This window comes from Podarcis cretensis (genome assembly GCF_951804945.1).
Source record: "Podarcis cretensis genome assembly, chromosome: 8".
Taxonomy (NCBI): Eukaryota; Metazoa; Chordata; class Lepidosauria; order Squamata; family Lacertidae; genus Podarcis; species Podarcis cretensis.
In genome coordinates this window covers 21,410,262-21,437,974 of record NC_137177.1, presented here as the reverse complement: position 1 = coordinate 21,437,974, position 27,713 = coordinate 21,410,262, and the positions used below count along the sequence as shown (strand labels likewise).

At 45.8% G+C, this 27,713-nt stretch overlaps 2 protein-coding genes across 3 annotated transcripts; both read right to left on the bottom strand.

Moving 5' to 3' along the window:
* Positions 1 to 362: 362 nt before the first annotated feature.
* On the bottom strand, positions 363 to 8,281 carry LOC307223413 (trypsin-like; the record flags this gene model as incomplete). The annotated part of the gene is made up of 6 exons (XM_079989381.1): positions 363 to 515; positions 943 to 1,088; positions 2,892 to 2,954; positions 3,743 to 3,996; positions 7,095 to 7,254; positions 8,257 to 8,281. The coding sequence occupies 6 exons, from the start codon at positions 8,279 to 8,281 to the stop codon at positions 363 to 365; spliced, it is 801 nt and encodes a 266-aa protein (XP_079845507.1).
* Positions 8,282 to 18,051: 9,770 nt separating this feature from the next.
* On the bottom strand, positions 18,052 to 26,765 carry LOC307221646 (trypsin-like). 2 transcript variants are annotated; one of them, XM_079986368.1, is made up of 6 exons: positions 26,559 to 26,765; positions 24,394 to 24,492; positions 23,567 to 23,726; positions 21,681 to 21,934; positions 20,091 to 20,227; positions 18,052 to 18,556 (listed from the first exon to the last, which is right to left on the bottom strand). In XM_079986368.1, exons 2-6 carry the CDS (start codon positions 24,446 to 24,448, stop codon positions 18,404 to 18,406), a joined length of 759 nt encoding a protein of 252 aa, XP_079842494.1. In that variant the 5' UTR covers positions 24,449 to 24,492; positions 26,559 to 26,765; the 3' UTR covers positions 18,052 to 18,403. The 2 variants fall into 2 exon arrangements, with proteins under 2 accessions (XP_079842494.1, XP_079842495.1); XM_079986369.1 differs by lacking the exon at positions 26,559 to 26,765 and adding an exon at positions 26,142 to 26,426.
* Positions 26,766 to 27,713: the final 948 nt, after the last annotated feature.

Genomic DNA, 27,713 nt, shown 5'->3' with positions numbered 1-27,713 from the left:
TCAAAGATACCAAAATAACTGGAGTAAATTTATTGAATATTTAAAGAAGAATTGTAAAGAGGTCAAGACACTAGCAGGATTGACATAATACCTCCAATGTATAATAGTACTAATATGAGAATGATGTGTGCAATGGAAAGGGGTTAAATATACCAGTTGTGGGGAGGGAGGGGGGTCGTGACTCGGCAGAGTCAAAGGGAATGTATGGTGTTATTACAATTTGTTGGAAAAGAATATGTAAGGAAAACAATAAAAAATTTACTTGGCAAAAGGCAAAGAGACAATACGCAATACTTCTTTCAAGAGCCTTTATTTTGCAACCTGAGGACGGGAGGGATACTAGGTTGTATTCATCAGAGATGTTAAGCCAAAGCCATTGTCTCCCGCAGCCAATTAATGTAGTTGCAGACCTTGACAAAGACGCTGGGGCTTTCTACTTGAGAGCATTTTTCAAAGCCCCAGGATGTGATGCCTTGTAGTGTGTTATCACAGACGAGGGGTGAGCCAAGGTCTCCCTGTGGAGGCAATGAAGAAATGCTGTTATGGAGTAAAAAAAATCCATCAATTCAAGGTGGCGGTACTGGGGTATAAAGCCTGGGACCTGCAGCGACCAAAGGATCACCTCACCTCTCATTTCAGGGGTGGAGGCCAGATCTTAATTTCATCACCCATGATCCTGGGAAATCCTGGGAACTGTAGTTTGTTAAGATTGCTGGAAACGGTTGGTTTTTGAGGGGGGAACTACAGTTTCCAGGATTCTTTGGCAGAAGCCATGTGTTTTAAAAGTATTTTTGTGTAAACAGCCCTAGGCCCCATGCTTCCTGTCATCAGCCATGTGCAAGTAAGTATCAAAGACTCTAGGAATAAATCAGGAGACACAAACATTAGGGTGGCAGTGGTGTTTTATGGCTGGGGGAGGGTGGTAGGAATGGCCATGCTCACCTGGCAGGAATCAGATCCACCCATCTTGACAGTAGCACATAGCATGTGCCCCAAGTCGATAGCAGGATAGGCAGCCAAACATTCCTGGTCAGTCAGGGTGGTGATATTTCCGCAGTAGAGGATGTCTGGTGGGTACTCTAGTGGGGCTGAGCAGGGGTAAGGGAGAGAGGAATGGATGAAGTAGGTATTTAACATGCTGCAAGAAAATCTCACTCTCTAATTATTTGCTGGATTCCCCACCCCTGCCAACACACTTTCGCCTTTTCTCATGGAGCTGATTCACACAGAGTTTGTGGCGGGTTCCTAGGTGTAAGAAGGCATCGTTTTCCACTCCAAACCCATGCCTAGTCGCATGCAGTGCTGTTTCCATTCCACTGCAATGCAGCTTTCAACAACAACAAAAATGTTATTCGTCTCAGTAGTCACTGCAGCAGAATTTCATGGAATAAACTACACAGGTGTGAATCCAACTAAGTTTCACTCAGAGTAGACCCCTTGAAATCAATGGTCCTTCATTATATCCCTTAAATTCAGTGGGTCTCCTCTGAGCAGGACTAGCATTGGAGACAATATCCTGTATTTATCACGGTATTCCACACCATTCATTTCAATGCAAAGGAAACACAATGCAAATGTGAGGGGGAAGTAATCAATTGTGTGTCATTTGTGGACTGAAACCAACTACAGCAGCAAATACCGATTGTATTTGCTGGATTGAGTTTTGGGCTGAATGTGGGATGACTCAGCAAACATTGGCTATTTCTGCTCCCATTTCCATTTCCATTTGAATTCTCTGATATCTGTAGACCTCAAGCTAAATGCCTTCAGTCACTGTCACTACTGCCCATTTTCATGACCTTCTGCTCCGGGCCCAATGTCAGACTCCTGCACCCTTTTTCTCAGCCAGCTAGGGAGTGTTAGGACATTAATCCTTACAGAAAACCTAACCTATAACTGCTGTTTATAGATGCTTAATGGATTTTGGCAAGCTAGAAGTTGAGGAACTTAGAGAAGTGAGGAACAGGGAATTATAAGACATTATACAGCCTAAACAATGGGAAATTGCTATAGGATCTGTACGAAATATTTCCTTGGACCTGAAAATTGAGATTGATGTGGCAAGAATGAATATTTCGAGTATAAGAGGGCACTGTTTAATGCAGGAGGTGTAAAGCTGGGAATGTCTATTTGATGCATAAGGAGTGGGTTTGTACAGTGATATATATTCCTTTTGGTCTGAAGTTGTTAGTCACATCAATTTAGTATTGATAAAATCGATATTTGCGGGTGTTCATGTACTTTCAAACTGTATCCCTGTAGTATGGGGATTAATAGTAGTACAACAAGTGGGGTTTTCGTGAGCCCTTATGGTGACTAATAAACTTATATTTGAAACCTGGAAGGATGCATAAGGTAAAGGGACCCCGGACCATTAGGTCCAGTCGTGACCAACTCTGGGGTTGTGGCGCTCATCTCGCTTTATTGGCCGAGGGAGCTGGCATACAGCTTCCGGGTCATGTGGCCAGCATGACTAAGCCGCTTCTGGAGAACCAGAGCAGCACACGGAAATGCCGTTTACCTTCCCGCTGGGGCGGTACCTATTTATCTACTTGCACTTTGACGTGCTTTCGAACTGCTAGGTTGGCAGGAGCAGGGACCGAGCAACTGGAGCTCACCCCGTCACGGGGATTCGAACTGCCGACCTTCTGATCGGCAAGTCCTATACTCTGTGGTTTAACCCACAGCGCCACCCACATCCCCATACATACCCACTGTCTATTGCACAATGGTCTGAGCACCCTCACTTTCCTGGCTGCATGTGACCATATTGCATACAGGCATCAGCAGTGCTATTTTTCTAGAAAAAGAGGTGTCGGAACTCACCATGAATGCCTCCCTCTTTCTCTTATAATCGCATTGGCACCCACCTGAGAGGTGCCAGAACTCACTTGAGAGGTTCCAGAACCCACCTGAGAGGTGCCAGAACTCACTTGAGAGGTTCCAGAACCCACCTGAGAGGTGCCAAAACCGAGTTTCGGCAGGTTCCCCTTGAAAAAAAACCCTGGGCATCAGTGTTGTGTGGCTACCTATTAGGACATCTAGAGGGCTTATATTAAATTATATGCTTAATTTAAGATACCTATACTGATGCTCACTGTGTCCACAATGTGAACTGATCATGGTCCAGTATTATTTGTATATTATTATTATTATTATTATTATTATTATTATTATTAATCTTTCTTTCTTCTTTATTTTTTTTTCTTTTTCTGTTCCTTCTTTAGTTTTCAAATAAAAAATTAATAAGAAGGATGTTAATTCTGCCACATAGTGCACCAGGAAAAGGGTGAACAGTGGAACTTGGAAGATAAGAAAGTGCAATGATAGAGGCTTCTCCCACTTCATCAGTAATGGGGATTCAACCCCACCCCAACTTTAGTACACATTTCCCCCTAATGAGCACATTTTGTATGCAATTTTGTCAAATGTACACATTTTTGCAAAATAAGTTGTCATTATGCAATGCATTTTGTGTGTGCTATTTCCCCTAATATCTGCATTTTCATGCAGACTTTCTCCTAATATACACATTTTTGCACCCATTTACTTGGCTGGAGAATCATATTGCAAAATTCAGAGAATTTCGAATTTCGAAAGACGGCCACGTTTTGGTTTGTGTGTTGTTTCAGAAAATCTGAATCAGGTAGGTCCGCCTTTAAAAGCAAATTGAGTCAGAGTTCTCCCCCATCCCTGCTCACATCCTAGCTTCCTTCCAACTCCCCACCCCCACCCCCACTACCTTTCTGCAGAATGGGGGTGCCCCATCCAGCGACGACACAGTAGCTGCCAGGATCAACACAGCTGCTGGGCAAGGTAAGTGGCTGGACGCTGTCGGTCAACCTGATGGGGGTCAGGAGTTTGACCAACATGATGTCGTTATCCTTGTTGAAGCTGTTGTAAAAGGGGTGGCGGATTGCCTTGATTCCGATCTTCAGCTGCTCTGTCCCTTCAAAGCTCAGCAGGCTGTTTTCTCCAAGAGCCACATAGAAGAAACTGTGGTACAAGAAGCAGGTGTAAAGGACCAAGAGGCACCCAAAGGCATTGGAGCAGGTATGGCCCTCCAGGTCTCTCTCTCTCTGGCCCTTGGGAGTCTCCCTAGACCACACCCTCTCTCCAGCCACGCCCATCTTCCCAGGCCACTCCCCCTCACCAGCCCTGCTTTGTACCCTCTTGAGTGCTTTGGCATGGCTAGAATGTGTCCTGGATGCTGATAATGCTTTTGGCTTGCCTGGATGAAGGACAGTTTGTCTTCAGTGTCAGTATATATAAAAACTCCATTTCTCTGACCACTTTTGCCACTTGTCTCACCAGGGCCAGCACATACCCTGGCACTGCTTGGCGAAACAGGAAGTCCTGCCCTCCTGCTGCCGCCACTGCTGCCACCACCACCAAAGTACCATGCCTGCTCCTGCTTCCATCTTCACTGTACATTATGCCACCTCCACCATTAGCAGAGAAGCAGCACAGGCACTGGTGCCAATTTCGGGCGAGATTCCAGGGATTCCAGGGAGAGATCTCGGAAAATATCTCACCAGAAATTGCCAAGATGTCTCCTGAAATCAGTGCTGATTCTGGCACTTCTCCATTGCTGGTGGAGGTGGTGGCAGCCTCACCCCACCGAATGACTGTGCTTCTCTTGGGTCTCACCCACCACTGACATATGGCCCTCGGATGATTGCCCAGAAAGGAATGCGGACCTCAGGCCGAAAATTACTCCCCACCCTTGTTTTAGAGCACAAGGCTGCCCTCGCTACATTTGGTTCAGATATATCTATTCCTTTCCCCAGGATTAAAGTCTGCCTCTAAACATGCCACGAAGTGGTCTGATCCCCTTCTAAGGTCATCCAAGTGGCCACTCTGGATTTCGCCTTTGGCAGTCTTCTCCAAGCTGGTGCCCTCCATATGCTGTTGGGCTACAACTTCCATCAACCCCAGATAGGGATGTCGGAGGAGCCTGACGAAAACGGGAATGGGAGGGGGAATTGTCAATATTCATTTTTGCTGTTGCTTTGAGCCCACAAACAATTATTTTATTGATTACACACACCCCACTTCCCATTTGCATTGTACCTCATTGGCACTGAAATGAATGGGGCCGGAATAATACAAAATGGCAATGCGATTTACATAATAAATTGCACAAGTTACGTAGTTTTGCCACCGTGGACAGCAAGCTGAATAACAGACAAACTGCCTTAAACAGAAACAGGACTAATACAGGGAAGAATTAACAATTATGCCTTTTTACATCCATAGCCCCAATCAGCATGGCCAATGGTCAGGGGTTGGTGGGAGTTGTACTCCAAAAACATCTGGAGAGCACAACTTTGGGGAAAAGCTGACATGGGAAGAACGTGGCTGTTTGCAATTGGAAAATTGTGTAAGAGCTAAGTTGAGCCAGAGGACAGTGAGCTGGAATCTCCCAAGTTGTTTGTGATTAATGACAAGTCAAGGCAAACAACTTCTTGGCACGCCAATAAAAATTTCCCCCAAAGGGCTTCATGGCACTTCAAAGGGCATTCTGAAGCAGGGTGGCCCAATTTGCTCCCCATCCTGCTCCTGCACACCTTTGAACAGCAGCCTGACATAAAGGCATTGAGCAGGAGAAGCTTTTTTGCAGCATAGTGATGCACAAGGGGAGGGCCAGAGCTCAATGGAAGAGCATAGGCTTCGCATGCAGATGGTCCCAGGTTCAATCCAAAGCATCTCCAGGTAGGGATGGGAGAAATTTGCTGCTGGAACCCTGGAGAGCTGCTGCCAGTCAGTGTAGACAATAGTGAACTAGGTGGGCCGATGGTGTGACTCTTTACTGGGCATCCCAAGACTGACTCAATGCCTGGGGTATTCAGGGGGAAACAAGGTTCTATCAAGAGCAGCCACCAATGCATCCCACTGAAGACTGGCAAACACCTCACCTCTGAAAGGCACAAATGGGGATCCCCAAGAGTGTCATTTACTCTCCAGGGTGAGTTCTTCTCAAAAAAGCTCAACAACTTTGGCTGGGTAAAAAGCCCTAGGTCTAACCTTCGTAGACTTGGTTGCATTCCAGCTACACAAAAGCCAGTAGATGCACTCCCCTCCCCATCCTGCATCCAGACAAGCAAGAGGCAACATCACAGTTCAAGGAAACATTCCAGCCAGGCAGAGGCATGCAAGGAGGGTGTGGAGCAGGGCTGGTGAGGGGTGTGTCCTTGGCAGAGGGGGTGTGGCCTAGGGAGATGCCCAAGAGCTGGGCAGAGAGGTCTGAAGAGCTGCATTTGGCCCCCATAACTGAGGTCCTCCCCCCCTCAATATCTACCCTTCCCTATCTCAACTAGGGCAGTTCTGAATCTCTGAATAGCAGAATTTCTTGGGCTCTCCTTAATTCTCGGGACCAGGACCTGCCAAGGTCCCCTTCTTTACTGACGGCCCCATCTGCACTATACATTTGAAGTTCAGTGGTACAGCTTGAAACAGCCTTTGCTTCCCCCAAAAGAATCCTGGGAAACCTCGTTCCTTGATGGTGCTGAGAGCTGGTAAAGGTAAAGGGTAAAGGGACCCCTGACCATTAGGTCCAGTAAAGGATGACTCTGGGGTTGTGGCGCTAATCTTGCTTTATTGGCCGAGGAAGCCGGCGTACAGCTTCCAGGTCATCTGGCCAGCATGACTAATCCGCTTCTGGCAAACCAGAGCAGCGCATGGAAACGCCGTTTACCTTCCCGCCGGAGCGGTACCTATTTATCTACTTGTACTTTGATGTGCTTTCAAACTGCTAGGTTGGCAGGAGCAGGGACCGAGCACCGGGAGCTCACTCCATCGCGGGGATTCGAACTGCCGACCTTCTGATTGGCAAGTCCTAGGCTCTGTGGTTTAGCCCAGAGGCCCCTATTCCCCCGAGAGAGCTGCAGTTCTCAGAGTGGGTGAACAGTTGCCCAGTTTCTTTGGAGGGAGCTATAACCAGGGCTGTCCTGGTTCAGCCCTGGCTATGATGGTGCAATGTGATAAGATGCAGCTTTGACTGTATAGAGCAGACAGAGCCATAGTTCCACAATAACAGGCCTCTAGCTTGTCCTTCTCAAGAAATACGGCCCCTGCCTCCCAGTCACACATACCGATTTGTGAAGCACTGAGCAGCAGTGACCAGCCACTGGCTGTTAATCAGAGTCCCTGTGCAGTGGAACTTCCAGCCATCAAACAGTGCTGCTGTCCAGGGCTGGGAGTTTTTGTTGCAGTGGAAACCCCTGAGCAAGCCGGGTCCGTTCTGTGCAGCCACTATAATGAAAAAATAAATGGACAGGGATGTCACAGCAAAGGGCTGGGAATGGAGGAAAGCAAATAATGTTCTTCTAGCTCTGCTGCAGCAAGGCATGGTCACATCTACACACCCATCCACCCTCCCAGCTGAGTGGAGAATACTGATGAGGGCAAACGCCAACACTGCTCCACTAAACTCAGCCAGCCCTGCCTGCCTGTCTTCTTATTTGCACCAGATCCAGGGGGTAGCACTGCCTGGCTTGCCTCCCTCGCCCCCTCCATTTCAGTGTTGCCCTGTATAACTCAGCAGGGGGAAGATGGAGTCAAAACTAGAATTAGTTGGCTCTGTTTGTCATTGGCTCTGGCACCACCCACTGTTGGTCTTCCTGCCTTCTGTCCCGCCAGTCCCAAAGGGCACCAGCCACCGGTGATACTGATCAAAAATGGTACTCATTTGTCCAGGTCAGCACCAGTGGCTTGGCATTGTTGGGCACTTGCTAAGAGCAACTTGCCAGGAAGAGAACAGGCATTGCCCATCTTTAGAGGCCCCTAGGCCCTGTTGCTTAAGAACACAGGAAGCTGCTGTGTGCTTGGGAATGAATCTGGGACCTTCTGCATGCAAAGCAGATGTTCTGCTGTTGAGCTATGGCTCATCCCCAAAGGAGTAGAGACACAGGAAGCTGTCTTATACAGACCATTGGTCTGTCTAGCTCATCTCTACACTAACTGACAGCAGTTCTCCAAGATTTCCAACCAAGTTCTCTCCCAATGCCACCTGAAGATGCCGGGGATTGAACTTTGGACCTTCTGATTGCAAAGCTGATGCTCTACCACTAAGGTATAGCCAGTCTCCTCTTTGCTCCCCCTTCCTGTTCACCTGCCCTCTCTGAATGCACATGCCGACAAGCATGTATTGCCTATCTTGAATTCCTTTTGGAAGTAAGGCTGTATATAGTTTTCAAAAATAAATAAACAAGCTTATCTGCTCTTCAAGTCTGACTCCCATATGCATGATCTCACCTGCTGTGACCAGAAGTCCAGCCATTGCTAGAAGCTCCATACCTGCCATCAGGACAGGCAGCAAGAGTAGGCTGTTGGGTCAACAGACGCTGGAAATTTTCTGAAGGATTGAAGGAGAACTGTCATTGCCAGCTTGGGAACAAGGCTGTACAAAAGGGGTGGCCAATGTAGCGCCCTCTAGATGCCCTCCTCCTCCTGACCTCTGGTCATCCATTTTTGCTGCTGCACATCAGGTCAGGGAGGGTTGAGGTCAGCATGGTTCAAAGGCACCAGTGGGAATGCCAAATTAGCCCCACTGGTGCATTTTCGCTGTGATGAACTCACCAGTGCCTTGCATTAAGCGACAACACAAAGTATACATAAGCAAATGAAAGAAAGAAATAAAAAATATATAAATTGTCCAGTAACACCTTAGAGACCAACTACCATAAGTTTGTTCTGGGTATAAGCTTTCGTGTGCATGCACACTTCTTCAGATACATTGAAACAGAAGTCACCAGACCCTTATACATAGTGGGAGGGTGGGGTGGGGTGGGGTTTTTCTCAGAAGGGCAGTGGGAGATGGGTGATTGACTCAATGGGTATGGTAAACCTGTTGATGAATGTTAACGACTGCAGTTAGTCCTACAGGAAAAAGCAAGGGATAGTATGCAGATGACCAAAAATAGCTTTAGCATAAGTAATGAGACAAGAATCCAATAACTCTATTCAGACCAGGTCTCTCCATAGTTTTCAGTTTAGTAATAAGTTGTAATTCAGCAACGTCTCTTTCAAGTCTATTTCTGAAATTCTTTTGTAATAAGACAGCTGTTTTGAGATCCTGTATTGAATGTATTGAATGTCATAAGCAGTCCTTCATATATTGAATGTCATAAGCAGTCCTTCATATATTGAATGTCATAAGCAGTCCTTCATATATTGTTATTCGTTCAACGGTACACACACACAACGAATAGCACTCCTCCTGTTCCAATGTTCAGGCTGTGGGTGCCATTTTTTAATGTACCCTGGTTGTGGGGAATCTTTGGCCCTCCAGATGTTGCTGAACTACAACTCCCATCAGCCCCAACAAGCATGACCAGTGCCCACCCACCACCACCCACAGAAGAAGAGATTAGTAGGTTGGGGGGGACACCTCCAGTTTTGCAGAAGTACAACAAAAAACTTTAGGAGGAAGAAATCTAAGAGGGTAGACACTAAAGAAATCCTAGTGAGGACTGAGCATGCTCAGTGAGCACAGGCTGCTGACTAACAGTTGGGGAGGGGGAACGGAATGGAGTGGCTGGAAAAGGAGAATGGAAGGAGAGAAACATAGCTTGATAAGGTCCACCCATCCCCTCACTCTCTCGTCACCCCACTCCTACCTAAGAACCAAGAGGTTTGAAGGCTTCCCTCAGGCAGATGCACATTTTGTTATGGGCCCCCACAAACTTCAAAAGGTGGTATTCAACTAGGTTTTGCTCGGAATAGTTCCATTACTGAAATTAAGGGACCTAGCTTCATTCATTTCAATGGGTTTACACTTAACAAAACTTAGTTGACTACCACACCCATAATCATGATCACCCAGCCATTATCCAGCATGCCACTCAAAATGCCCACCACCACCCTGAAACAGCAGCTCAAAGAAGATGTAAACCCGTCAAGTCACCTGAGGTCCCAATTTGGGATTTTGCTTTGAGGGAGGCTGTGATGGTCAGAAGCAGAATCCACAGGTAACAGATGATGGGGAGAGAGGTTCTCTTGGGCTGATCTCATGCAATGGGTTAGAGAAGCAACCATTCAGAGCAGAGCTTCACTTTCCTCCCCGCCCCTTTCACTGCCCAGTGCCCATTCCACTGTTTGGAAGCCCAACCTGTCCCTCCTTCCATAACTACACACTCCTTAGATTTTTAACTAGCTGTGCAGGTCAAGGGCTTCAAGCAGCTGGTGGAACCTCTGGGATACCTCCCCCTCCATCATTAAAACTCTTGTGCTCGTTTTGAAAATTCTGCACAGTGACTCATTTTTATTTGGGGTGTCGCTGCTGCTTGGCCAAACTCACAAAGTGGGATTACGCCACTGATCTCATTCTGCAAACATGCACCGGTTGAGGAAACGCAGCAGCTGATTTGCTTCTTCCTCACGTTGAGCACAACCAATAATTGCCAAGCGTGTTGGGGAGAACCAGGGACTAGGGATGGAGCGCCAGGCATCATCCCACAACAAAAATTAAGGTTGGAAGCTTCCATTCCTGGTCTCCTTAAATTGCACGGCAGTTAAATGCAGAAGAGCAAGTCTGGCTATTTTATCGTCCGATCAGGTGGCAACTCTGAGCAATGGCATTCCAAGTGATGGAGAACAACGAAGCAGATTGAAGATGGGATTCACACAGACACGTCCAATAGGGCTGCACCAAGTGTTGTGTGCATGAATCAGGGGTGGGAGACCTCAGGCTCAATGGGGGTCAAACGTGGCCCTCCCAAGCTGCACACCCCCCCCCAGAACACACCTTCCACTGACTTTGCTCATTTAGCAAAGTGGAATGCGACCTGGAACTGCGATAATCACTCATGCTTGCCTGGATGGAGGGTAGAGAGGGATGCGCATGTGTAGAAAGGAGCATACTGAACTGTGGTAAAATTTAAATCCATTGCTCCACACCCACTTTTGACTCTGACCCCGCCTGCTACTGGAATGCAGCCCCTGGGAGGTTCCCCAGAGGGAAATGGTGGACCTCAGGCTGAAAAATGTCCCTTACACCTTGTATAAATAATCAGTGCCAGGGTTGTGGAGGGCAAACAGGTCTGTGAGCAGTGGCAACAGAAATGCTCTGCATCAGCCCCAGGCAGCTGGGATTTGCCCTTCTGAATTTCCCCGTGCTATTCAGGAGACATTGAGGGTAACTAAATTGGCAACTCTCAGACTCAGCCGCTTATTTAAAGGAGTGCAGGTGTAAACAGAGGGCTCTGCTTGGCTCTTGCTGCGCTGCCCAAGCCTGCTGGTGCCAGGATTCAAATAATTACTATGTTCGTGGCATTTTACAGAGGCAAAGAAAGACGAGGTCCCTGCCTTGAGGATCTTACAATCTAAACCACATTATTTATTTAAATAAATTCCAACAGAGGGCGTGAGGCTACAGAGGGTGAGGAAGGGAGGGAGTGGCAAAAGGATGGAGGATTATTTGCATCAATGTGCTTAATAATGGTTTAATTTCTCTTTGCATTCTAATACAGTCTGCTTATTTGTTTTAAAAAGGCTGGCAAGCAGGTATGGGCAATGCAATCAGGTATGTGCAACTTGGCCCTCAGAGATTACCAAACATGTAGGATGGGGTCAGTCACATGGCATCATGTGACATCACATAGCCCTGACATTCCATCATAAATTTGCGCAGTGCACACTCTAAGGTTCCCAGTGGTTCCTTTGCCTCTGTAGCTTCACTAGACACACCGTTGACATCAGATGGCACCAGGTGAGTGACAGGTGGGTGTGGCAGGGTAAATGGTCTTGTGGTCCTCATTTGTCCTGTGGGCCGGAGGTTCCCCATGCAGAGAGTTGCGAGCTGAGAGTTGACTGAAGAGGAAGCTCTTTGAGATCCCAGGAATCTGATCCAGCTTAGGGACTCAACTTTGTTGTTGTTGTTTAGTCGTTTAGTCGTGTCCGACTCTTCGTGACCCCATGGACCAGAGAACGCCAGGCACTCCTGTCCTCCACTGCCCCCCGCAGCTTGGTCAGACTCATGCTGGTAACCTCGAAAACACTATCCAACCATCTCGTCCTCTGTCGCCCCCTTCTCCTTGTGCCCTCCATCTTTCCCAACATCAGGGTCTTCTCCAGGGAGTCTTCTCTTCTCATGAGGTGGCCAAAGTACTGGAGCCTCAGCTTCACAATCTGTCCTTCCAGTGAGCACTCAGGGCTGATTTCCTTCAGAATGGAGAGGTTTGATCTTCTTGCAGTCCATGGGACTCTCAAGAGTCTCCTCCAGCACCATAATTCAAAAGCATCAATTCTTCGGCGATCAGCCTTCTTTATGGTCCAGCTCTCACTTCCATACATCACTACTGGGAAAACCATAGCTTTAACTATACGGACCTTTGTTGGCAAGGTGATGTCTCTACTTCTCAAGATGCTGTCTAGGCCTGTCATTGCCCTTCTCCCAAGAAGCAGGCGTCTTTTAATTTCGTGGCTGCTGTCACCATCTGCAGTGATCATGGAGCCCAAGAAAGTAAAATCTCTCACTGCCTCCATTTCTTCCCCTTCTATTTGCCAGGAGGTGATGGGACCAGTAGCCATGATCTTCGTTTTTTTGATGTTGAGCTTCAGACCATATTTTGCACTCTCCTCTTTCACCCTCAATAAAAGGTTCTTTAATTCCTCCTCACTTTCTGCCATCAAGGTTGTGTCATCTGCATATCTGAGGTTGTTGATATTTCTTCTGGCAATCTTAATTCCGGCTAGGGATTCATCCAGCCCAGCCTTTCGCATGATGAATTCTGCATATAAGTTAAATAAGCAGGGAGACAAAATGCAGCCTTGTCGTACTCCTTTCCCAATTTTGAACCAGTCAGTTGTTCCATATCCAGTTCTAACTGTAGCTTCTTGTCCCACATAGAGATTTCTCAGGAGACAGATGAGGTGATCAGGCACTCCCATTTCTTTAAGAACTTGCCATAGTTTGCCATGGTCGACACAGTCAAAGGCTTTTGCATAGTCAATGAAGCAGAAGTAAATGTCTTTCTGGAACTCTCTAGCTTTCTCCATAATCCAGTGCATGTTTGCAATTTGGTCTCTGGTTCCTCTGCCTCTTCTAAATCCAGCTTGCACTTCTGGGAGTTCTCGGTCCACATACTGCTTGAGCCTTCCTTGTAGAATTTTAAGCATAACCTTGCTAGCGTGAGAAATTAGTGCAATTGTGCGATAGTTGGAGCATTCTTTGGCACTGCCCTTCTTTGGGATTGGGATGTAGACTGATCTTCTCCAATCTTCTGGCCACTGCTGAGTTTTCCAAACTTGCTGGCATATTGAGTGTAGCACCTTAACAGCATCATCTTTTAAAATTTTAAATAGTTCAGCTGGAATACCATCACTTCCACTGGCCTTGTTATTTGCAGTGCTTTCTAAGGCCCATTTGACTTCACTCTCCAGGATGTCTGGCTCAAGGTCAGCAACCACACTACCTGGGGTATATGAGACATCCGTTTCTTTCTGGTATAATTCCTCTGTGTATTCTTGCCACCTCTTCTTGATGTCTTCTGCTTCTGTTAGGTCCTTTCCACTTTTGTCCTTTATTATGGAAATCTTTGTACGAAATGTTCCTTTCATATCTCCAATTTTCTTGAACAGATCTCTGGTTCTTCCCATTCTATTGCTTTCCTCTATTTCTTTGCATTGCTTGTTTAAGAAGGTCTTCTTGTCTCTCCTTGCTATTCTTTGGAAATCTGCATTCAATTTCCTGTATGTTTCACGATCTCCCTTGCATTTTGCTTGCCTTCTCTCCCCCGCTATTTGTAAGGCCTCATTGGACAGCCACTTTGCTTTCTTGCATTTCCTTTTCATTGGGATGGTTTTCGTTGCTGCCTCCTGTATAATGTTACGAGCCTCCATCCATAGTTCTTCAGGCACTCTGTCCACCAAATCTAAATCCTTAAACCTGTTCCTCACTTCCACTGTGTATTCATAAGGGATTTGACTTAGATTGTATCTTACCGGCCCAGTGGTTTTTCCTACTTTCTTCAGTTTAAGCTTGAATTTTGCTATAAGAAGCTGATGATCTGAGCCACAGTCAGCTCCAGGTCTTGTTTTTGCTGACTGTATAGAGCTTCTCCATCTTTGGCTGCAGAGAATATAATCAATCTGATTTTGATGCTGCCCATCTGGTGATGTCCATGTGTAGAGTCGTCTCTTGTGTTGTTGGAAAAGCGTGTTTGTGATGACCAGCTTGTTCTCTTGACAGAACTCTATTAGCCTTTGCCCTGCTTCGTTTTGATCTCCAAGGCCAAACTTGCCAGTTGTTCCTTTTATCTCTTGACTCCCTACTTTAGCATTCCAATCCCCTATAATGAGAAGAACATCCTTCTTTGGTGTCACTTCTATAAGGTGTTGTAAGTCTTCATAGAATTGGTCAATTTCAGTTTCTTCAGCACCAGTAGTTGGTGCATAAACTTGGATTACTGTGATGTTAAAAGGTCTGCCTTGGATTCGTATCGAGATCATTCTATCATTTTTGAGATTGCATCCCAGTACAGCTTTTGCCACTCTTTTGTTGACTATGAGGGCCACTCCATTTCTTTTACGGGTTTCTTGCCCACAGTAGTAGATATGATGGTCATCCGAACTGAATTCACCCATTCCCGTCCATTTTAGTTCACTGATGCCCAGGATGTCAATATTTATTCTTGCCATCTCATTTTTGACCACCTCCAACTTACCCATGTTCATGGTTCTTACATTCCAGGTTCCTATGCAATATTTTTCTTTACAGCATTGGACTTTCCTTTCGCTCAACTATACTGCTGCAAATAAAATGTTTTAAGCGTGTTGTAAGGTGCAGTATACAAATGTGACACTAGATGGTGAAAGAGAGCTATGGCAAATTCAATATATTTTTCAAAACTTTTTTTTATAAAGCATTTTCACAGCGTTTTTTTATATATGTGTAGATTCCACCTAGGGTTTAACCACAGAGCCTAGGACTTGCCGATCAGAAGGTCGGCGGTTCGAATCCCCGTGACAGGGTGAGCTCCTGTTGCTCGGTCCCTGCTCCTGCCAACCTAGCAGTTCAAAAGCACATCAAAGTGCAAGTAGATAAATAGGTACCGCTCCGGCGGGAAGGTAAACAGGGGTCCCTTTACCTTTACCTAGATTCCACCTAGGAGTGTTTGCTGCCTGCCGGAGGAGTCTCTGCTTGCATTGTTCTCTGCATGCATTGTTATAAATAAAACAATACTGCCTCAGGACCAGCAGCCACACATTTCCAAGCTCATCTTTTGTAGGCGTGCTACTTGGGGCTAATGGGAACTGGAGCACACCAGGTCTGCGAAGGCTGATCTTAATGTGATAAATAATTGTGGGACTCATCCACTTTGGATTCTCCCTGGAGCTTGTGTAAACTCATGGTTTGGGTGCTAAAGTTCAAATTCCTTGGTGTTGGGACACTGTGTGACAGTTTCTTTATGCATGGAACAATTGTCCCAGTCACTCCCTTCTCCTTCTTGTGAGGAGAGGAGTGGTTGGTCACCCACGGCTATGGGTGATCTCACACTTCCAGGTTGTCATTCAGGGTGTTCCAACCCGGGGCATTGTTTCAGGGGATCATTAATGCATGTTTTATGATTTACTGTGCTGTAGAATAAGCACAATGACAAGATATTGTTGCACTCCTCCCCAACCTCTGAGCGGTGCAAGATTCCAGGGCCCACAGGGCCAGGGAGGAAACGGTTCTGAGCACAAAAGTGTTGGTGTTGATCTTTAAAGCCCTAAATGGCCTCGGCCCTGTATACCTGAAGGAGTGTCTCCACTCCCATCATTCAGCTCAGACATTGAGGTCCAGCTCCAAGGGCCTTCTGGCGGTTTCCTCACTGCGGGAAGTGATGTTTCAGAGAACCAGGCAGAGGGCCTTCTTGGTAGTGGCGCCCACCCTGTGGAATGCCCTCCCATCACATGTCAAGCAGAAAACCATTTATATGGCTTTCCATAGACATCTGAAGGCAGCCTGTATCGGGAAGCTTTTAATGTCTGGTGTATCCTGTGTTTTTTATATTCTGTTGGAAGCTGCCCAGAGTGGCGGGGGCAATCCAGTCAGATGGGTGGGATACAAGTAAATAATAATAATAATAATAATAATAATAATAATAATAATAATAAGGTTCCAAAACACACAGGAGCCTCCATAAGTATAGACTTCCCCGGCTGCACACGGTTGCCCTTGAAAATGTGGAGAGTGCTGAGGACAGGGGGTGATTGTGCATGCTCCCCCTTTCTTGTCTGCTTATTTAAGTTAGGGGTGGGACACCTCAGACCTGGGGGCCACATCCACCCCTTGAACATAGCTGTCAACCTTCCCCTTTTTTGCGGGAAATTCCCTTATTCCATTGCCGTTTCCTGCTGCTTCCCACTGCTATCCCGGATTGTTAGATATCCCGTAGACTGTCCCCGGGACAGGTGAGGCTGCTGATCCCTTATTTTTGAGGCTCCCCAGAACAGGTGAGGCTGCTGATCTCTTATTTTCAAGGCTGCTGATCCCTTATTTTCAAATCTGAAAGTTGACAGCTATGCCCTTGAGCCTCTTTATCTGGCCCTCAGGCCACCCTTCAGGCCCTTTCTCCTCAGGCCACTGGCTCTGCTTCCCACCCTGAGTGTTCTTGCCTGACTGGAATATGTCCTTGAACTCTGTTAATGCCTCTTGCTTGTCTGGATGGCTGATAGAGAGTGGTTTTTGAGCGTGTAGAAACTAGACTACTCTACAAAGGCAACATTTACATTCATTACTCTACTTGCTTTTGTTTCTGGCGCCGCTCACCACAATAATGTGGTCCTTAGAATGTTGCCCAGAAGAGAACACAGCCCTCAGGCCCAAAATGGTTCTCCTTTCCTGAGGTAATTCCTATTATGAACTCATGAATAGGGCTTGTGAGTTTGTGTATATGTGCACATGTAAGAAACAGATAAATCTAGCTATTGACCAGCTGCCATTTTTTCCCACCAAGAGGTTCTGGGAACTGTAGTTCTGTAAAGGAGCTGGGGATCTCAAATAGAGAATTTTGGATGCCCTAACAAAAAAGGTGGGAGTTTTTGCATAGCTTGATCAAAAGTCTTCCTGTTGTTAAAAATGAGATGCTCTGGATTTCAGGCAATAAGAGTCACATCACTGAGAGCTGCTATTGTGAGAGAGTTAGAGTCAAACTAGACCCAAAGCCTAGCAATTGTGTGAATGGGTTTTTTAAAGTAGATTGCTGGTGGGGGTAAAGGTTCAAACCTGGTATGAATGAATCTGCCAGTTATGTGTGTCTGCATTTCTTATATTTCCCATCTTGAATTCAGTTTTCCACATTTCTGCAGCAATTTGTGATTTATTTTAAAAACGCATGAAAATTCATCAGCGTTTTAGTGTGAAATTCTCCTAAGAAACACAATTTCCCAGACAGTTTTGACTTGAATTAGGACTGTCATACGTCCGGAACTTCCCAGACATAACTGGGATCTGCACATCGAAAATAGCATCTGGGTGGAATTTCCAGTCAGAGGTGTTGATTTTTTTGGCAATTTTCCCTTAAAAAATAGGTTTAAAACTTCAATCCCCCCCCCCCGAGATTTTGCAAAAATAGTTCAACAGCTTTGGCAAAAAAAAAAAAAAAAAGTGTCTGGATTGAAATATGGCAACCCTACTAGAATTCACATTTTTTCAAACAATTTCCCCTTACACGGTGCATTTCTTTGTGTTATTTTCACTAATATATGCATTTACACATACACACACTTTACACTAGTATATGTGTTTTTGTACACAACATGTGACTGGAGAAATTGCAATGTAAAGTTTTGGATTTTGAAAGATAGCTGTATTTCAGTTCAGATCTTGTTTTGGAAAGTGCAGATTAGATAAGTTTGCTTTTAAATGTGCCAGGAATCAAATTTCTCATCCATCCCTACCCCCAACCTGCATGCTAGGGTCCCGTTCAGACTAGGGGCCCCACACCTGCAATTTACCTTTCAAAAGGCATTTGTTGTTAATTGCACAAAAGGTGGTGTGTCTAATTTGGCCCTTTAGCAAAAAGCATTCATCAGTTTGAGGTGGTTTCAGAGGGCAGCAGAAGATTTGGTGGTCAAGACCAGGTTTTATTATTGTACATTTTTACACAGTGCCACAGAAGTGTTACAAACACCGCAAACCAACTTAGGGGAGTCTAGTGAAGTCCACAACAAAACATCAAGCATGTTCCCCCCTCACTTCAGAGTTTGTTCAGGGCTGGAGGAGCAGCCGTAGCTTAGTGGTAGAGCACTTGGTGGTGGGTTCAGTCTCTGGGATCTCCAGGAAAGGGTGGGATTGGCCTCTACCTTAAAACAATGGAGAGCTGCTTCTGGTCAGTGTAAACAGTACTGAACTTGATGAAGCAGTGCTCCAATTTGGTATAAGGCAGCTTCCTTTGCTCCAACTGCCACAGGATCATCAGTTATTGCGGATAGTTTCTCGGATCCAGTCCACATATCTGCATACATTCACATAGACGCCAGGCCTCCTAGGTTGTGCACAAATCTGGGGGCCCCAGGATACAAGCCCTTGCAGCTTCCCGTTGCAGACAAGGGGGCCGCCTGAATCACCCTGCAGAAGAAAAAAAAACAAAGCACAATCACTTCTCCAGATCCTTCACTGACGGTTTACCTGTGAGGTAAATAAAGCTCAGGGAGAATGATTTGCACAAAGCCTGTGGCAGATCTTCAAAGTTTCTTATAACTAATTAGTGGTGTGTGTTTATTGTTGGGACAGCCACCTCAGGTGGCAAATGCTGGAGGGCGGTATTGAGGTGTAGCAGACGAAGAAGCTCCATGTACTATATGGCTTGCCATCCTCATGGGTAGTGGAGGACTATGGGTTGTATATAACTAAGTTTTACTCTGAGTAGATCAATCAAAATCAGGCATAGGCAAACTCGGCCCTTTAGATGTTTTGAGACTACAATTCCCACCATCCCTGACCACTGGTCCTGTTAGCCAGGGATGATGGAAGCTGTAGTCCCAAAACATCTGGAGGGCCGAGTTTGCCTATGTCTGACCAAAATGAATGGATCTAACTTAGACATGTTTGTTCATTTCAATGGGTCTACTCAGAGTAGGACTAGTCTTACCTACAACCCTATCAGCAGTATTGAAGTAAGATTCAGCTGCCACTTTGTTCAGTTTCTGTATGTGAATTGGTGAGGGCACCATTCTGCCTTTCGTCTCAGGTAGCTTGTTAGAAACATCAAGGGTGAATCTAGAACAGAAGATGTTTTGAAGACTGCACTGGGTGTGAGGAATTTCCATCCCATAGGCTGAATGTGACTCTCTGTCTGGCCCTTGGGACTCTCACTAGGACATACACACACACCCGTCTAGGCTATGCCCCTTCTCACTAAGGCAAGCCCCTCACTAGTCCTAATGCTCATTGAGGAGGAATGATGTCACTTTTGGGAGGCCAGCTTCATGGCTCAACCCTACCAAACAGAGCTATAGTGAAACAGGAAACCCAAATCACACCACAAGTTTAATTAAGCACCAACATGACACTGATAAAAGCCCAGATAAATGAGAGAAATCGCAGAAGCGCCAAGCAATTATCTTTCAGTGGCTAATTCTGGTGGTTAATTCAGTTTGTCGTATGGTTCCGTTTCTTCTTTTACTGCTTTTGGTGGTTAATTTTATCACTTGATTCAATTTGCTCTGTGGTTTCATTTCTTGTTTCACTGCATCTCTGCCTCATTTGGCTTGTAGAGTTGGTTTCCTGCTGTATGGGAAGCGTAATTATATAGCTTCGTCACTAGGTGGCACTGGATTTAGTTCTATCTGCTGTTCTGTTCTTCTTCAAGAGGAACAATAAAGTTCTTGTCTAGCTTCCTGACTGGTACAGGTCTTCAACTGGTAGGATGTGACCCAACACTGGATCTTATTGTGAGACAGATCACAACAGCAGAGCTATCACAATAAGATCTAAAAACCTGAAGAACTGGGTCTTCAAATGCTTGATTAGGCTAAAGGTGGATTGTCTTAAAAGGTTAAAGAGTGCTAATCTACAAGATTCCAGAAAACACTTTTATCCACTGGCATTCACCTAGTCCTCAAGAATATTCTCAGGCTTAGTGGGAATCAATTCAACTCACCTGGCAAGCATCTGTGCCTCCTTCATTAGTGCCAGCGCAAACCATGTTCTCATTGATATAATTAGGGTAAATGGACCGACAGACGTCTTGACCAACAATGGTGACGTTTGCACAATGCAAAACACTGGGAAAGCTTGCTGTAAAACAACAATAACACAGTGTTTGGAGAGAGCGTCAAACATTACAGAATGGGTGGGGACAGAGCAGTATCCCCTGCTCATTCTCATAGGAGCGTCTCCAGCCCCATCGTTCCACCCGGACACTGAGGTCCAGCACCGAAGGCCTTCTGGCGGTTCCCTCACTGCAAAAAGCTAAGTTACAGGGAACTAGGCAGAGGGCCTTCTCAGTAGTGGCGCCCTCCCTGTGGAACGCCCTCCCACCAGATGCCAAAGAGAACAACTACCAAACTTTTAGAAGACATCTGAAGTCAGCCCTATTTAGGGAAGCTTTTAATGTTTGATGTTTTACAGTAGTTTAATTTTTTTTTGGAAGCTGCCCAGAGTGGGCAGGGTATAAATAATAAATTATTATTATTATTATTATTATTATTATTATTATTATTATACTAGGACTTGGGGTCATTTGGTCCAATGACTGGAAGGAGATGCAGGACCTGACATCTTATGCATTTCTGAACACCTTTTTTCTCAAAGTATGCATTTCTAAATGCACTTTATCCTAACATACATACACGCCTTTTTTTAAAAAAAAAAAAAGATGAAACTGCAGCACAAAGTCAGAGAAGTATGAAATCTGCATTCCATTCTGCAGGTTTTACTGGAGATGGCAGTTCAGATTAATTCGTATCAGAATCCACAAATTCCTCAAGCATGCAGACCGTCATCACAGCCATCTCATTCACCCAGTGATGTCTGTCCTGTTCTTATTTATGCCTTCAGAAGAGGAAGACCACAAGAGAAATGGTGGGCTTGGGATAGGGAAAGGGAAAGGGAAAGGGATAGGGATAGGGATAGGGATAGGGATAGGGATAGGGATAGGGATAGGGATAGGCACTAACAAATGAAATGAGTAAAGGATTGCAGCCTTTGTGGTACAAGTGGGGAAGTACCAATCTATTAATTTCGGTTTCTCTCAGTTTCTCATTTTTTTCAATCTTAAATTCAGTTCTCCACATTTCCACAAAGGCTTTCGATCTTTTTTTAAAAGTCCTCATGAAAACTCATCAACATTTTAGCACAAATTTCTGCCAATGTACACAACTTTGTAGGCAACTTTCACAAATATACACATTTTACCAAAGACTCTTCTTTTCTTATCTCTGCAGCTGCAATCACCTGGGTGATGCGGACGCCATTAGGCAGTTGAATGTGCATGCTTACTCTGTTAGTTTCCCTCCCTGCAACCCTCCCTCTGCGTGGCTCTGGACGCTGGCAACCCACACTACGCCACTGGTTGGAAGTATTTAGTGGGGAAGATTGTTTGTAAAATGGGTATCATTACTTTGTTTTTAACTGTTTCGTAATTTGCCATCCTGTGCTCCTTTGGGAGGAAGGGCGGGAATAAAATGTCATGAAATAAAATAAGAAATAAATGTTAGGTTGAAAGGATGCACTTTAAAAGGCAACATACCTTGGGGGCTTGTCGTGGTACCCCAACCTGAAACAAGGCATTGGGTCCCGGGCACAGGGCAGCTGGTGGGCAAATCAATGACATTGACTTTTTTGTTTAAGCAAACCGGGGTCAGCAACTTGACAAGCATGATATCGTTGTTCTTGGTCCGAGAGTTGTAGCCCGGATGCACAATGACTTTTGAGGCTAGTTTCAGCTGCTCAGACCAGTCCAGTTGTTTGAGGTGATGTTCCCCGAGACGGACAGGAAAAGGACTAGGAGCAAATAAATATAAATGGCAAGTTAGGCTGGTAGGAGTGCTGCCAACAGTGCTTTGCTTTGTTTTTCTTACTGGACTTGATCCTGCACTTTTAACAGCATCGCAGAAGTCCAGCAGATGCAACGTTTTCCAACATGCATGCCAGACTGTTGCTAAAAGAATAGGAGCAGCACCTTTAGAAAAGTTGGCAACTCTACCCGGCAGTGAAAAAAGAGATGGTGGTGGTGGTGATTTAGATTTATATACTGCCCTATATCCAGAGGTTTCAGGACGGTTGACAGAGATGGTCAAGTATATCCACTTTTTTCACAGGACGGATGGGGAAGCTGTGACCCTCCAGATACTGCTAGACTCCAACTCCCTTCAGTCCTGAGCATTGGCCATCCTACCTGAAGCTGATAGGAGTTGGAGTTGAACAGATTCTGGATAGCCACAGAATTCCCCATCCATGCTTTGTATGAATTACAGTGAGACAGTGCAGGCGAAGTTCATTGAACATTCAAAAGCACTACGCAAATGCAAATTATTATTAGTTTTTTTTTGGATGCAGATGCTGGACGCCACTTATGCAGGATTGAGAACAGAAGCAAGACTCCATTGCCGAGTGAGATCACTCACGATGACTGTACGTGAGATTTACATTAATGCGGTGTGGGAATGCCTTCCATGCTGAAGTTTCATAATGCGTGGCCTTCAGCTTGGTCAATGCATGCTTGCATATGATTTGCAGGGGCCTTGCTAGGTACTTAAAGGCTTGGTGTCACAAGATTTCAACACATTTGCATACCCTAATTTGTCTCTATCGATGCCTCTGGAATATGAAGACTGTGGGTGGCTGGAAATGCTACAGTACAGTGCCCAGCCTTCCTATAATCAAAGTAAAACAATGTTTGATTTTTTTTTCCATTAAAAAAAAAAAAGCAGGGTGAGGCCCCACTGTAACAATGCCCCTGAGATTAGATGTGATGAGTTCCCTGGGGAAAGGGATTGGTTATTAAGACTACTCTGGAAAATGAAGTTCCGTGAGGGGAATTTAGTGCTCTCCTAACAACTCTCAGGTGCGACGCGGGTGGCGCTGTGGGTTAAACCACAGAGCCTAGGACTTGCCAATCAGAAGGTCAGCGGTTCAAATCCCTTCAACGGGTTAGCTCCCGTTGTTCGGTCCCTGCTCCTGCCAACCTAGCAGTTCAAAAGCACATCAAAGTGCAAGTAGATAAATAGGTACTGCTCTGGCGGGAAGGTAAACAGCGTTTCCGGGCGCTGCTCTGGTTCGCCAGAAGCAGCTTAGTCATGCTGGCCACATGACCCGGAAGCTGTACGCTGGCCCCCTCGGCCAATAAAGCGAGATGAGCGCCACAACCCCAGAGTCGGTCATGACTGGACCTAATGGTCAGGGGTCCCTTTACCTTTACCTTTTAACAACTCTCAGTGCCTTCAGCAAACCACAGCTCCCATAATTATTGGGGGGGGGGCACGACTGTTTGAAGAGGTAGCATAGTGCTTTAAATGTACGGTGAGTGTAATAATACGGTGCCTCTCATGTCCACAAATGCACAAATATTGATATTCATATGTGTGCGCATGCACACGCAAATGCCCAGCCCTCTCCCTGCCCATGTACACTTACACTCCCATTTTACAATGGGCAGCAGTGAGCACCCATCTGTTGGTGATCAGGGTCCCTCCACAGTGCAGTCTGAAGCCTGAAAAAAGTGCGGCCTGCCAGGGCTGGGAATTGATCGGACAAGGACCCCCGCCAATTATCCGGTTTTCATCTGCTGTGGCAGCTGGAAGAACATAAAACCACAAATCATTACCATCTTGCCACATAAACGAAGCTAAATATGTTGCTACAGTCCTCAAAGTGTACCTATTTTCCACGGACGTCCCCAATTTAGAGAAGCCATCCCAGTTTCTGATTTGATCCCAGAATGTCCCACTTTTCCTTAGGATGCCTCTATTTTCGTTGGAGAAATTTTGGAGGGTATGTTACTATTAGTATATAAAGCACTTAACAGCTGGGGACCTGTTTACTTGTAGGATTGTTTGATCTCATACATGCCTTCTTGGTCACTTTGATCTGCAGAACTTGCACTATTACAAGTGCTGTTGTGACATATAATACGCATTCTGCACTTGTAGGAAATGGATCTTTGGAACTCCCTGCCTGTTGATATCCGGCAGGCACCTTCACTGTGCTCCTCCCAGTGCCTGATTAAAACATTTTTCTTTAGGCAAGTTTATCCAGACATGTAGAAGTTACACGTGTTTTGTTTCTTTTTAGGTACCATTGATTTTAATCATCTTCTGAATGTTTTCAAATACCTGTTTTTATCAATCCATGTGTTTTTCAACCACTAGATACATCCTGTGCTGTACACTCTCAAACATATTTACCACACCTAAAAATACAACAGCTTCACACACTTATTTTGCCTGCCCTACAGATCTTACCAGGAGACACCAGGAACAAAATGGCAGCCAGCAATTCCAGTAAATGAGACGACATGGTGGTTGGGGGTGGGATGCAATTCTTTCCAGGAATAAGCTGTCCTGTAAGAGAGGAGATAATAATGCAATCATTCCATTGTTCTAGGAGTTCCAGAGACACAAAGAAAGCAATGGGAGAAAGGAGGGCGGTTGAAGATAGCAGAGAGCCTCCAAAAAACCCTGCTCCTATTCTTTTCACCACAACTCCACAAATGTGAGATGGGAATCAAAATAACTGAGAGCCATTCTGCCCCTTTACACAGAATGAGGTGTTGTTGTTGTTGTTGTTGTTGTTAATTACTGGCCCTTCACCCCAAGGTCCCAGCATGGGTTACAACAATTTGAATTGCAACATGAAAACAGTTTTTAAAACTTATAATTCTGAAAAGCGCAATCACAAAAAATAGGGTGGGTCATAAAAATTTACATCTCAGGTGTCCAAAGTTAGAGGAAAGAGGTGCACCTTTAGCATTTACTGAAAGCAGCAGAGTGAAGAATCCAGACGCACCTCTGTGGGGAGGGAATTCCACAACAAAGTGGCTGCCACAGAGAAGGCTACCTCCTGGACAACCCCACCTCACAAGCTTCTGAGAGCAGTGGTGCAACCCAGAGGGCTCTGTCTGCCCTGGTTTACTTAGGGCATTAAGCACTAACGTGAGCAACTAAAATTGGGCCTGAAAACAAACTGGCCAACCAAGGCAGGTGTTTTAAAATAAAACGTGAGTTTAGTGTAATCTAAATGGAACCCCATATATTTGCCACTCGGAACCAGTGCATCACGCAGGGCTGGTTCTTGGTCGCCACAGCCTCTCCTCCTCCTCACCCACTACAACAGGGGTTGGCAAGGTTTACCTCACCTGGGCCGGTTCACTCCCACAGCGATCACTCCGTGGGCTGGATCACGTATGTGCAGACATGATTTCTGGCATCTGCGTCTGCACAGGCACGAATCCCGGCACCATGGAAGCGAGTCCCTGCTCTGCACTGTACCGGTTTAGCGCTAGCACGCGGGGACTCGTCAAACGGGCAGCTCAGTTCAGGGGCAGCTTGTGGGCCATTTAAACGACCCCCATGGGCCGCTTGTGCCCCATGGGCCACAGATTGCTGACCCCTGCACTACGAGCTGCTCAAGGGAGGAAGTCACCAGCAGCGGCCATGGAGAGGCAACAGGATGCTCCCTCTCAGCCACCACTCAGGGCAAGTATCAGCTCACCCTCCTCCCCCAAGGTTGGTGGCAGCAACATTGTCAGAGGAATTAGGGACATTCCAGGATCAAATCCAGTGGAAGACAAGAGTGCCTGGCGTGCTCTGGTTCATGGGGTCACGAAGAGTCGGACACGACTAAACAACTAAACAACAACAGCAAGGATCAAATCAGAACCCGGGGTGGCTTTTGTAATTCTTGGACTGTCCCTGGAAAACTGGGACACTTGGAGGGTATATCATCTCCGCCTGAGCAAATTCTGCTGCTGTCAGATTTTCCGTGGTCTGGGTTTAAAAAGAAAAGAAACTGAACAGAGAAAACATGAGAGGAGGATGTTCTGATTACTGCATCATGCAGATGTCCTCTAGAAAGCGAGCAAATAAAGATGCCAGGATTGAGATCTAATCAATCAATAGTTCTTGCGGGGCAACAAGCAGAACAAAGAAACAAAATAAATCATTTCGGAGTGACTCAGTCTGTACCATTCTTATCATGCAACATAACAAACCTTTTCAAATCCTACACAGAAAGCTGTTGAGTAGACAGCCTAGAGATATATCTATGGTTTGCAGACTCCAACAAGAAAGCAGAAAGACGTATCAATTTGAGTCAACAGCAGGCAGCTCCTCGCTGAGAGGTTATGCTGGGGAGACGCTCCTTGACTGCAGGCTGCATCCAGAGGAATTTGTACAGCCTGCCCAGATCTGTTCAGATTCACCAAGTTGCAGATATTTCAGATAAGGAAACAAATAAATCAGGGTGTTGGCTATCAAGACGGAGATCTCCTGTCAGCTAACTCCCACTGCCTCCAGAGGAGAACCTGAATACATGTCCCAGAGAAAATGCGCTGCCCAGAAAATAATACACCTAAGGTGGTTTTCAGCCCTTGAAAACAGAAAGCCATAGAAGCATAGAGATGTCTTACCCCCAAAGGCTGCCGGAATCCAAGACACTGTCTCTCAAGCCCTTCTTGGCTTTTATTTCAGCTAGTCCTGCCCTGGATTTACCGGGCTTTGGCTTTTCAGGAAGTGTTTGTTAACACCCCCGCCTTGCTCTTTCATAGCCGGGTGACTAGGACCAAATCCATTGTTCAGATTAATGCAGACTTCCCGATGATATAACAGGTGATTGTTAGAGGAGGAGGAAGAAGAAGAAGATGCCCTCAGAAATCTGCTCACCACCAGACACCTGTTCTCCCTTGAGCAAGTTGTCTGAATCACTTGCCCTGTAGCATCAGCCAAAGATGGGCTTGCCCCACACTACCTGAAGCAGAGCCGGCCCTCCCATGAGACAAGGTGAGGTGGTTGCCCTCAAGCAGTATATTATGTTGGTGCTGTTATTTATGTGTTCATTCATTCATTTTACACATTTATTCACAACATCTATTTTCTAGACTACTGTCCATGTCCTCTCTGACCCTCAAAGCAGTGTATAGCCAGCCTCCATAAAACAATAAACAAATTCAGTTTTAAAACACACCATTCCCAAATCTTGAAAGCAGAGAAAACCAACAGGGTGATCTCCAAATTATAACCCTGTTGTTGAACTCCAGTTCCCATCAGTGCCAGCCAGCATGGCCAGTGGTCTGGGGTGCTTAGTGGGTATGTGACTTCATAATAAATGATTGATGGGTCTGGGATGATGGGAGTTGGAGTCCAGCAACATTTGGAAGCCACCACATGGGCTTCCTCTGCCTTAAATAATGATTTTAGGATAATCAATAGCCATAATTCAAACATCAGTAACCTTCAAGACATAAGCCTCCTTCACCTGTGAATTTCATGGTGGGACTTTGGGGCTGCACCTCTAACCCTGACCTTGAGGCCACATGGCTCCCCAACTCCCACCCCCAATATCTGTGTATTATGTCTGGACATCTGCAGGGGAAAGCTAATGGATGAAGATCTCTACATGCATTGGCTTTCTGATACTGATTCCTCTGGGTTTGCATGAAAAACCTATGCGTGATGAAGTCTACAAGCATAGGTCATTCCTCAATATGTCCATGCCTACCTCATGGATGCCCAAGGTGGAGCCAAAGAGACACATCTTCTCAGGAGCTGTGGTGTGTCTTCATGAG